General features: G+C 35.8%; 1 protein-coding gene across 1 annotated transcript in view; it reads left to right on the top strand.

Annotated features, from left to right (window-relative positions):
• LOC101398993 (A disintegrin and metallopeptidase domain 3-like) overlaps positions 1-12545 on the top strand; it is a 123793-nt gene that overhangs the window by 18910 nt on the left and 92338 nt on the right. The window contains 2 exon segments of the mRNA XM_087418641.1: positions 5979-6055; positions 6521-6698. Coding sequence (XP_087274767.1) covers positions 5979-6055; positions 6521-6698 — 255 coding nt within the window.

Raw genomic sequence — 12545 nt, 5'->3', positions numbered from 1 at the left:
TTATTGAAACATAATTTTCCACTTTATAATCATCCTCATTTCTACGAAAGATAACCCCGGAAAGACTAATTTCAATAAATCTGGCCTGATTGTTTATAGCAAGAATATTGATTGACCATATATGTCCTTTTAAATCTGCTTTCCTGAGATTTTTTTTTCATAAGGAATCTCAGATGAGACTTTTTTTTGTGTGTGTGAGGAAGATTAGCCCTGAGCTAACATCTGCTGCCAATCCCCCTCTTTTTGCTGAGGAAGACCGGCCCTGAGCTAACATCCGTGCCTATCTTCCTCTACTTTATATCTGGGACGCCTGCCACAGCATGTCTTGATAAGTGGTGCGTAGGTCCACACCCGGGATCTGAACCCACAAATCACAGGCCACTGAAGCAGAGCATGTGGACTTAACCACTATGCCACCAGGCCAGCCCCACAGATGGGAAAAAATAAATAAATAAATAAAAATTAAAAAAAAGAAAGCATGAGCAATAGCTCAGGGCACCTAATCAGCTTGTCTCTCATCAGCCTCTGCGTGGTTCTCCATGGCTACCCAAATCCTAATTCCCACCCATGACCACACCCATCAGCCTTTAATTTAGGAGAGGGCTTCTCCTTGAGTCCACTCTGTAATGTAACTCCTCCATGAGGATGTTTTATTTTTGTTTTTTAATGGATGTGTAAAATTTCTCCCATTAGTAATTATCTAGGTTGATTCTGATTGGAAACTATTATTAAAACCATACAATGAGAAAAAAAAAAAAAAGACTCTTTAGGCTAGAAAGCCTAGCCAAGGACTCATCTAATCATGTCCTATTACAAGGAGAAAAAGTTTTTATTGAACTTACGCAAATACATATATTGTAATGAAAAATAAGAATATTTAATAAGAGTTTCTAAATTCTGGAGGGATCAGGTAGGGAGCAAAAGATAAATGTTTAAAACTTTGTTGCAAAGATACATTTTACCAAGCTGCTGTAAGTTATAGATATCTTAAGAGAGGATAAAAAAGGTCCTTTAAATCTGGGAAACAAAACATTAAAAACTTGCACAGTTTTTAATGAAGTCATAAAAATTATAATCTTCTTCATCAGCTATCCGGTCTTATGTAATTAATTCTTGTTTTGCTTGATCTTGGGTTAGCAGCTTTATGATTCAATCAGTTTTCCATTAGAGTTTTAGAAATTCTTAACCAATTCAGTGATATGTTCTTAAAGTTATCAAAAACCTACATTCTAGAATACTTGTCAGGGTCTTTCCCATGAACTTCTCTGAAGATGAAACATATTTGCAAAATCATCAAAGTAAAACAATACCTGTCTGTAAATGACAAACAGCTTAGAAGTATCAATGATTAAAGATCAGATGAGAGTTCATTACAATGTAATTTACAAAGGAATTTGGTTATTTCTGTGACATACATTTTAAAATTATGAGACTTGCTTTGTTTCCCAACATATGGTCTATCTTTGAGAATGTTCTACGTGCACTTGAGAAGAATGTGTATTCTGCTGCTTTTGGATGGAATTTTCTCTGTATGTCTATTAAGTCCATCTGGTCTAATGTTATTAAAATGACAAAAAATAACGAGTGTTGGAGAAAAGAGAATCCTCATACACTGCTGGTGGGAATGCAAATGGGTGCAGCCACTATGGAAGACAGTATGGAGATTTCTCAAAAAATGAAAAATAGAAATACCATATGATCCAGCTATTCCACTCCTGAGTATTTATCCAAAGAACATAAAAACACTAATTCAAAAAGATATGTGTATCATTCTTCGCAACATTATTCACAATAGCCAAGACTTGGAAGCAACCCAAGTGCCCATCAATGGATGAATGGATAAAGAAGATGTGGTATATGTGTGTGTGTATATATACACACACACACACTCAATGGAATAAAAAAAGATAAAGCCATAAAAAAGATAAAATCATGCCATTTGCAACAACATGCATGGACCTTGAAGGTATTATGCTAAGCAAAATAAGTCAGACAGAGAAAGACAATGCTGCCATATGATTTCACTCAGATGTGGAAGATAAACAAACAAACACATAGATAAGGAGAACAGGTTAGTGGTTACCAGAGAGGAAGCACGTGGGGGGAGGGCAAAGAGGTAAAGGATCACATATGTATGGTGACAGATGGAAACTAGAGTATTGGTGCTGAACATGATGCAGAGTATATAGAAGCTGAAATATAATAATGTACACCTGAAATTTACACAACATTATAAACCAATGTGACCTCAAGCAAATAATAAAATAATAATAAAATAAAATAAAATAAAATAATGACTACTAACATTATACCAGGACATATCAGAATTTTAAGAATTTCATATAATTTTTGGAATATTTATAACATATAAATATAACATAAAGAAGGCTTAGTGTTACTTTTCATTTGATAATGCTTCCCATGTAATTTAATATACTAAATAAGCTTAATTAGTGAAATATACCTCTTTTCATATGGAGGGGAATTATTCATTTAATCAAAGTGACAATAAAATATTTCAAAGGCAAATATAGAAAGTTACATAGTTCTGAGCAAAATTTAGTTGTTAACATTGAGAAAACTAGGTTTACTTTTATGATCAAAGACCTGATGTTAAAGATAACATGGAAGACAAGAGATTATTTTGATAAAACTTAAAATGTTTGTTTTCCAGGCAGATTACTTAAAAGGTAAAGAAAAACCTTTTTTACAATTTCTTGTTAAGAATCAGACCAATAATCTAAGAAAACTTTCTCCTTTAATAGAGAGAAAACCAAATTCTAATTTTGCACCAGTGTGCTTTATTTATTTATTTATTTATTTTGAGGAAGATTGGCCCTGCCCTAACATCTGTCGCCAATCTTCATCTTTTTCTTTTTTCTCCCCAAAGCCCCAGTATACAGTCGTATATCATAGTTGTAGAGTTGTAGCTCTTCTATGTGGGACGCTGCCTCAGTATGACTTGATGAGCCGTTGAGTAGGTCCACACCCAGGATCCGAACTGGTGAACCCTGGGCTGCCGAAACAGAACCTGTCAACTTAACCGCTATGCCGCTGGGCCGGCCCCTGCACCGGTGTACTTTTAATATTAGAATTGTCCTCTTTTTTTTTTCTTTTTAACTTTAAATTCATTCCAATCTTAGTCAGCTTGACCACACATAAAATTCCTTTCTCAAGATTTCTTTTCCCCAAACCGTCTACAGCTGCTTCTATCTAGTTAGGCTTTGTCCTATCTCTTTCTTTTTTATTCTGGAACAATCATTTTACTTTAGGACAAAATTACTTTCTTTTTTTCCTTCAAGAAAAATGCATCTCTATTCCTCATACCTTGTTTTTTTTTTGGAATGTTGTTCATTTTTTATTCAATTTCTTTAATAGATATAGACCTATTCAGATTGTCTATTTCCTCTTGTGTGAGGTTTGCTAAATTGTGTCTTTCAAGTAATTGGGGAGAAGCAGACATCTGTGTTTTTTCCTGCTTTCTCTGTACTGGCCATGAGGGAGGATCAGTGGCATCTACTATCCCAAGCTGCTGCCTTTATTCTCCTCCAGACAACTAGATTGTGCCGGACCCATCAGTGCTCCAGGATTGGTGAGACAGATGCTAGTTCTTTGGGCATTTTTGGTGAAGTGGGGGCACCACAGGCATGGATCAACCCTTTCCTTTCCCAGAGGAACACAGAGAGATGGGACTTTTCATCCACTCACGCTGTGGTGAGTGAGGATGTAGTGGGGGTGGTCAATGGTGTCTACTATCAGAGACCACCACTTCTTTTGTTGTCTGGGTGGCTAGACTGTGCTGAACCCATCAGAACTCCAACACTGGTGACACAAATAATAGTTGTTTGGGTACACCCCTCTAGAAAAATTGGGGCACTGGACATGTGCCCCTTTCCTCCCCTATGTCAAGCTGGGAACTAGAGGGTCTCTTTCTGATCATAAGGCAGTGCTCTGAGACAGAGTCTCTGATGAAAGGGCATCCAAATTTCCCTACTGCCTTTGGTGAGTCTGATTTTGCATTCTCCCAGAGTGTGCAGAAGGCTTTCAATTAGTTTCTTATTTCTCACAAAGGGAATTTGTCTGTGAATTGTTGCTGAATTGTGTGTTTCTTGGGGGAGGGAGGGTCCAGGGCTTCCTACTTCACCATCTTCCTGACCAGAATTTCAGACTTTATTTCTTTGAATACTTTTCAAGCCCACATTCTTTCTGTTCTCCTTCTTGGGTTCTGATATGTAGTTAAATCTTTTGTAATTGTTCCACAGGTCCTTGAGGCTCTGTGCATTTTTTAGCTCATTTTTCTCTGTTTTATGTGTTGAGTAAATTCTATTATCTGTCCTCAAGTTCACTAATTCTATGCCTTGTCGTCTCCACTCTACTTTTGAGCCTATCAAGTGTATTGTTGTTTTGTTTATTATATTTTTCAGTTCTAATATTTTATTTTCTTTTATGGCTTCCATTTCTTTTCTGAGATTTTGTTTTTTCATTTGTTTCAAAATAATTTGTATTTTCATTGAAGCAGTTTTATCACAGCTGCTTTAAAATCTTTGTCTAATAATTCTAACATATGGTTCTTCTCAATATTGGCATCAGTTGGTCATTTTTTCTCATTCTTGTTGTGATTCTTTTGGTTCTTAGTGAGTGTATGATTTTAAATTATATCCTTGACATTTAAATCTTCTATTTTTAAGGCAGTCATATAGCTTAAGTTTAGATTTAGTGTGGTTTGTTGTTCCAATGACAATTTAGCTTTCTTGGGGCTTTAAATATTATTGTGTTGTGATTCATTCTTCTGGCTCTGCTGGAGCTCCTACTGAATCTCCACTGGTGCAGCCTGTAGTGATAAAAGGTACTTTCCAGGGCTACCTTGTGTTGCCAGGTGGGGTTGGGTATAAAGGATCCATGGGATGGAAAATATGTCATCTGTCTCCTTTCCATCCAGTGGATGTCAGTGTCCTTCTCACTCTATCTCTGCTAGTGCCCCTGGGTGAGGAAGTTCCTAACTGGGCCACGTTTTGCTGCTTGGAGTTGGAGGTATTGGGAATTATCTCATGAGGATCATTTTCTCCCACTGAGTACAAGGCCAGGAACTGCAGAGACTGAATTGCTCTCTGCTGCTGGGTTGAGGGTTGGAACCTGGTTTATTTTCTATCTCTTTGTGAAGGGCTTGGAGCTACAATGTCTGCTAGTACCAGTGCAGGTGGAGGTGGCTGCTGCTGTTGCTTGACGTGGAGTAGAGTATTCTCTGCCACTCTCAGTGGGTGGGGGATAGGAGTTAAGCCTAGTTTTGAGAAAAAGTGAACGGTTACTGATGGAGATGTATGTCTGAGAGCTAATAACATATAAACAAATTCATAGGAGAGAATGTGATAATATTAAAGTTCTCATAGCACAGGATTAACAAAGGAACAGGACTGATTCTACATATCATTAGACTCTTAAGGGCAGAGAAGGAAATAGTCACTGAAAGAGAATACTAGGGGAGACTCTGGGAAGACTAATGCTGTGACAGTCCATGTGCAGGAGAGTGGAACTAGGGATGACCAATATGGTGAGATACTAAAAAGAAATAAAAATGAGGAAATGTCATTTAAGATACTTTTGGGGAACAAAAAACAATTGAAATGTTCACAGTTGAAGTCAGATTAATACTGTTAATTACACTGAGTTAGCAGTTATAAACTATACATTTAAGCAATGTGGCTGAGAAAGAAAAGATGCAGAAAAGAAAGTTCTTTGCCAAAAATTTAGAATTATAGCAAGAATTATTTGGGGGAGGTTAGAGGTCATGATTATTCATAGGCTGAAGAGGGTTTAGAGGGAGAGATTGCAGGTAGATAACAAGGAAATGGAATATCTAGTGAATAATGTTATGGTAGTGGCTAAATCTGAATGTTTGATGATGTCTACAAAGTAAGGATAAAACCAAAAACTTTGTTTTCAAATCATTCATGAATGTGTCTTTATATACTCCTGTTTAGGGCCATTGCTTTCATCAAGGATATGCTGCAGAGATTCCAAAATCAGTTGTGACACTAAACACTTGTTCCGGACTCAGGTATTGGCATATGCAAGAGATGTACATGATTGAAAATCTTACGTAAGCTTTATTTTTAGAAACTTCTTAAAGGATAGAGTGCAGGCAAAGAAAATATAGACTTTGATTGTTGTCTTCTCATGTGCTTTGTTTTCCTCCTCTTCTTATCCTTTTTCATATTCTCTTTGTCTCTGTACCAGGCTTGCAGTTGTAAAATTTATTCAGAAAAACCTCCCACTAGTATGAAGAATATTCACATTTCTTAGCCACACTAGAACCACAGTCATGGCTAAATGCCATAATAGACAGAAGAAGGTATAAAATTGAGTCTGAAAGTTAATCCAAGTAACATGGGATGATTCTTAGAGATCAGACCACAAAGACCACTATCAAATTTCTATAAAATGTTATTATTTAATGTTGATTTACATTTCTCAGTGGGAAATCTATATTAATTACCTTTTCTTTTTTAATTTAAATATTCAGGGGATTATTGCAATTGGAAAATGTCAGTTATGGAATTGAACCATTGGAATCTGCAGCTACATATGAGCATATGCTTTATCAAATAAAGAATAATAAAATTGATTTTCCTCCCTTACGAAAAACTTATCGTTTGACCCAATTGGTAGATAAATCCTACAGGATCCTTGTGAAATCCGAAGTAAGTAACCCCTTTTATGAGATCTTCACTTGTGTTATATATATATATATATATTTTTTTTTGGTGAGGAATATTTGCCCTGAGCTAATATCTGCGCCAGTCTTCCTCTATTTTGTATGTGGGTCGCTGCCATAGCATGGCTTGATGAGTGGTGTATGTCTGCGCCCGAGATCTGAACCCGCGAACCCAGGCCACCAAAGCAGAGCTCACCGGACTTAACCACTACACCACAGGGCCGGCCCCACTTGTGTTACTTTTTTTTTTTTTTTTGTGAGGAGATCAGCCCTGTGCTAACATCCGCCAATCCTCCTCTTTTTTTGCTGAGGAAGACGGCCCTGGGCTAACATCTGTGCCCATCTTCCTCCACCCTACATGGGACGCCGCCACAGCATGGCTTGCCAAGCAGTGCGTCGGTGCGCGCCCGGGATCCGAACCAGCGAACCCCGGGCCGCCGCAGTGGAGCGTGCGCACTCAACCGCTTGCGCCACCGGGCCGGCCCCCCCACTTGTGTTACTTTTGATAAACATATTCACAATGAAATGTGTCACATTTGGAAAACAAATTTAAACATATGTTGATCATATTAAAACCTTCTCTTGTAATATATTTATTTTAAATATATTTTTGTTTATTCACACACTATTTAGAAAATGCAATAGATATGAAGACACATAATTCAAAAACCACAATTCTCTAATTGTAAGTATTTTTATGTGTATATAGAGTTGCATTGTTACTGAATTTGCATCCTACTAGTATAGTGATACCCAAATTTGCTGATTATTACTGTGTCAGCATTTTCCTTGTCAATATATTTTTTTCCTTGTAAAAGTGTTATTTGAAGAGCAAATTTAAAAGTAGAAAAAAGGCAAGAAATTGTTTCAGATCTCCTTGGCTAGAGATAGTTCTCTTAGCATTTTCAAGTATTTGTTCCAGTTTTTTTAATATATCCAGTTATAAATGTATAGATTTTTTTAAAACAAAAAATGATCTAACCACATGTGCTTCTTTGACATTTTCTTTTTGCTATTAAGAGGATAATGTACATTTTTACTTATCATTAAATTATTTTACATTTGTCATTTTAAATTAATATTGGTTAACATCTGTTAAAATATTAAATATATACATATGTAAATGAAACAATAATGCTATTTTCTAGAGGTAAATGCTATTGTGGAATCCACTGCAATTATTTTGATGTATACTCTTTTATACTTTTTCATATATATATGTATGTATATATGCACAAACTTAAAATGTATATATTTTATAAAACTATGTCATATTTTACACATTTACATTTTTAATTTAATCAAGAAGTGAACTTCACAAGTGTACTCAATTTTTTTTTTTTTTTTTTAGTTATTTATTTTCCCCCCCAAAGCCCCAGTAGACAGTTGTATGTCATAGTTGCACATCCCTCTAGTTGCTGTATGTGGGACGCGGCCTCAGCATGGCCGGAGAAGCGGTGCTTCGGTGCGCACCCGGGATCTGGACCCGGGCCGCCAGCAGCGGAGCGCGCGCACTTAACCGCTAAGCCACGGGGCCGGCCCCGTGTACCCAATTTTTGAGCAATCATACTTTGCTTCTGAATACTTACATGTAAGAGTAGGCATATTTCCAAAGGTTTTTTAATATATACATATCCTAAGTTCCTCCTCAAGAAATTTTGAACAATTTTACATTTTATCATCAGTGGCCAAAGAAAAGAATCTCTGTCCACATATTCTCATCAAAATTGGATATCATATTAAAGAGAAACAAAACAAAATAGTAATAAATGAAACTAGAATTTAATTTACGATGGACTCCATCTCACTCTTGCTTTCATTTACTTTTATTTATTTTGGCAAAGATGTTGGTACAAATATAGATTAATAAAACTACCCTTTCAGAAACTCATAAAAATGGTAAAATATGACCATATATAGAAATTAAAATTTTATTTTTAATGAAACTAAGATATGACCACAAACTTTATGCCAGTTCTAGAAACCATCTGCATGTTGCAACACAACATTGGACACGAAGGCAATTTTCACAACTGAAATAGAGCACTATCACATAAATTAAATTGAAAAACTTTGAATTATTCCATGAATACTCTTCTGTGGCAGAAGGAGAAGCTGAAGGGGTGGACATGCTTTGAGAAAGACAAATAACACAGCACTTGAAGCCATCCCCCTCCAGTGAATCAGCAACAAGAGAGGGATTGGAAGAGATACAGATAATAGACAGTCCCAACTGCCTCAGTCTGAAATCCAAGTCTGTCCATCTGTAGACACAAGAACTTGGGTGAATAACATAACCTTTCTGTGTTTAAATGTTCTCACTTGTAAAAAGCCAATAATAAAAATAATACCTAACTCATACAATTATTTCAAAGATTAAATAAGTTTATAAATGGAAATTACCACAGTATGTGGAAAAATGTAAGTGATCAATAACATTGCTACTACTACTATGAGTATTTGCTCAGCACATTTTCTAATGTAGTGGAGTAAGGTAATGGAAGTAATTATGAAAAGTTTGGGTACAAAACAAAATGCAATAATGAAATAAAATAGAGACAAAGGTTTCAGAACCTAAGAAAAAACCAGGGCAGTCACTGCAGGAATGGAGATAAGTGGGTATGGTACGTGTTTGTGAATGTTATATTTTATATATATAGGGAAACTCGATAATTGCTTTTCATCCTGAATTTGATAGACTTAAATCTATGGGTTTAGTTAAGCATGTTTTCACGTGCGCTAGTGCTTTTATAAGCACAAATAAACAAAATGAATATCTTCAAGGTAACAGATTTTAGAAAGGAACAGAAAAAGGTAATGTGAAAACTCATATTGTAGGCACCTTTTTATATTTCTGAAAGTAAACATAAATAAACTTATAAACAAGGTGAACACATCCATTATAACCAGAGTTGAAAAATGGAACAGAAACTAAACAAATTACAATAAAGGGGTTATCTTTTAAAAGCACATTGGATACATGCATTTACTCCTTCCCTTCCTTAAACCCCACGAAAGTGAAAAGGGATTTTTAAAATGGTGTAAACATACAAACAGAACCGGATAGGAGTAAGAACAATGGAAATTGAATAGTAGCTGATTTAGCCCCTAAAAAGCTGAATCCTAAACTGACAATTGGGATCTCCTGTTGGAAACTCGATACATAGTGCAGTGCTACTGAAACATTTCTGGAATTGCATGCCCAAACACATTAGGGAGTGACTTTAAAGGAGGACCTAAGAAGAGAATTAGTTGAAAATAAGTTGTGTAAATATTTAGAATCCTGATTTCCTCTCCTAATCAATTGTCTCTGTTACAGACTGATAGATAATTGAAGGTAGATGTTCTATTGCATTTCGCACTAGGGGAAGAACACCATACCGAAACTAATGTAATTAAGTTAAACTTGGCACACTGGATATTGGAAACCAGGCTTACACATTCTAAGAAGTGTATTGGAAGACTCTTCTCTAGGATGGAATCAAACCAGCCCAAAGAATCAAAACTAACCATATTGACAGCAGGATGTTCCCAACCAACAACCCAGACAAATTACCCTCTGTGAAGACAACAGCCCATAAACTCCATATGTGGTTATACATGTTGGAATAAGCCATTAAATGTTCAATTTCTAATATGAAGGGGCACTAGCTATGTGATGAAACAATTTACTATGGAAGATGGAGACATGAAAAAAATCAAAGTTTTAAAGTTTGAGGTACCCGAATATAGAGGGTGAAGAAAACAAAATGACTATATCCTCAGAGAGGTAAGAGAAAATATTTCATCCGCAAAATAAGAATGGAGTGCTATTTAAAAAATAACTTTCATCGGATAAGTAACAGTTCTTGGAAATTAAAAGTCTGATAATGAAAACGTAAAAACTCAATAGAAAGTTTACAAGATAAAATTACAGAAATCACACAAAAGATAAAGAATGAAGACAAATGAAAGGGAAATTTGAGAGATAAGAAATGAAGTTAAAATAACAATATGGGTGATACTAATAGGAGTTCCAGTACAAATAAACAAAGAAAATTGAGTTGCATAAATCACAAAACAATCCAAGAAAAATTCTCAATTACTTAAGATGAGTTGCTGGACTGATATAAAAAAAATCAGATTTCTTATACGTGATGAAGATGCAGAATGGCATGAAATTTTCCAGCAGCAATAGTGAAAGTTGAAAGGCAATACTACAATTACTTAAAATGAGGTGAAGTAATTTCCAGTCTATAATTCTGTACCCAACCAGAACTACTTAATTGAGATTTTTTTATTGAGACCATTTCTTTCCTCCCTAATGTGAAACGTCCTTCCTAATGTATAAAACAAACAAACCATTGTCAAACAAAAGAAAAAAAACTCTACTCTCATCCTGAATGAAAATAGCAGCTAACCACAATCACAACCAAATAGAGTGAACTTTCAACCAAATCAAAAAATGGAACAACTGTGTAAGCAGCTTTCCTCAAACTGTATTCTTCATGAGAATCACTATTAGGTCAAATACCACTTGATTTCAAAGCAAACAATTTCCAGCTCTCTGTGGTTTAACATAAAGGTTATGTCTTGCTCAGGCAAAGACCAAGGTGGATGAAACTCTCCTGGTTGCTTCCCTTCCTGGCTTTCACTCAGGGCCCCTAAGAGTCTCCCACTAGATTATCTAAATCTAATCAGGAGTAAAGGGAAAAGAGTGTGTATGTTTCCACCTTGATGCAATTGAGCCTGGACAGGTGCCTCTCATTGACATCTCTTCTTTTGCAGAGGGAGTAAACATCATTCTTGGATAATTGGTCATTTCTTATAATGTAACCCAAAGTGTAATGAAAGTCACTATTTCCCACCCTTTTTTCAAGAAAGGTTGGACTTGAAAGAACTGCATGTAATCTAAAATAAGAATAATATTCAGAAAGGAGTAAACACGGGGCATATGAATGAATATAAATCTAAAGAGTAAGATAGAAAAATACAAAATCCAAAGTGAGTAAAAAAACAATAACTGATGTTATTTTATATTCACATACTGCCTCATAGGTGCCATATATTGTTCTAAGAGCTTTACATATATCCCATCTTTCTAATTGTGTCTTTCTAATTCTTTCAACAATTCTAAGAGTTAGTACCATTATCTCTCTTTTCAGATCACGAAACTGAGATTTAGAGAGTTTAAATTATTAATCTAGGAAATTTTCTGGTACATTGCTGCATTAAAATTCAAACCTAGGTAATATGACCCCAGAGATATGTTCTTTAGTATCCTAATGGTCTACCTCTATACAGTCTGCTTAAAAGATCCCTGGAAGTGCTCAGGAAATAAATGTAAGAGAAAAATAAAGCTATTTTAAAAATGAAAGACACTGATAATAGAACTAGTGAATAACAGAATAAACATTGAGCTGAAACCCCAATTTGTAATATTATAGCCAGGTTTAAGGAAATAGAGAAAGCAGTGATGTAAAAACGATGGTAGGTAGAGAACACCTAAGAATGTGTGATGGTTAATTTTATGTGTCAGCTTGGCTGGACCACAGTGCTCAGATAGTTGGTCAAATTTGATGAGTGTTTTGGTGAAGATGTTTTTGAATAAGATTTAACATTTACATCAGTGGACTTTGAGTAAAGCAGATTGTCCTCCATAACGTGAATGGATCTCATGCAATTGATTGATGTCCTGAATAGAACAAAAGGACCGACCCTCCCCTGAATAAGACAGACTTTTCCAGCCAGCTGCCTTCAGACTGGAACTATGGCATCAGCTCTCCCTGGGTCTCCAGTCTGAAGGCCTCCAGACCTGAAGAGCAGCATCAGCTCTCCCTGGATCTCCTGCCTA

This window comes from Ceratotherium simum, chromosome 28, assembly GCF_057802395.1.
Source record: "Ceratotherium simum simum isolate JZ-2026a chromosome 28, ASM5780239v1, whole genome shotgun sequence".
NCBI lineage: Eukaryota > Metazoa > Chordata > Mammalia > Perissodactyla > Rhinocerotidae > Ceratotherium > Ceratotherium simum.
This window is presented reverse-complemented; position numbering and strand designations above follow the sequence as displayed.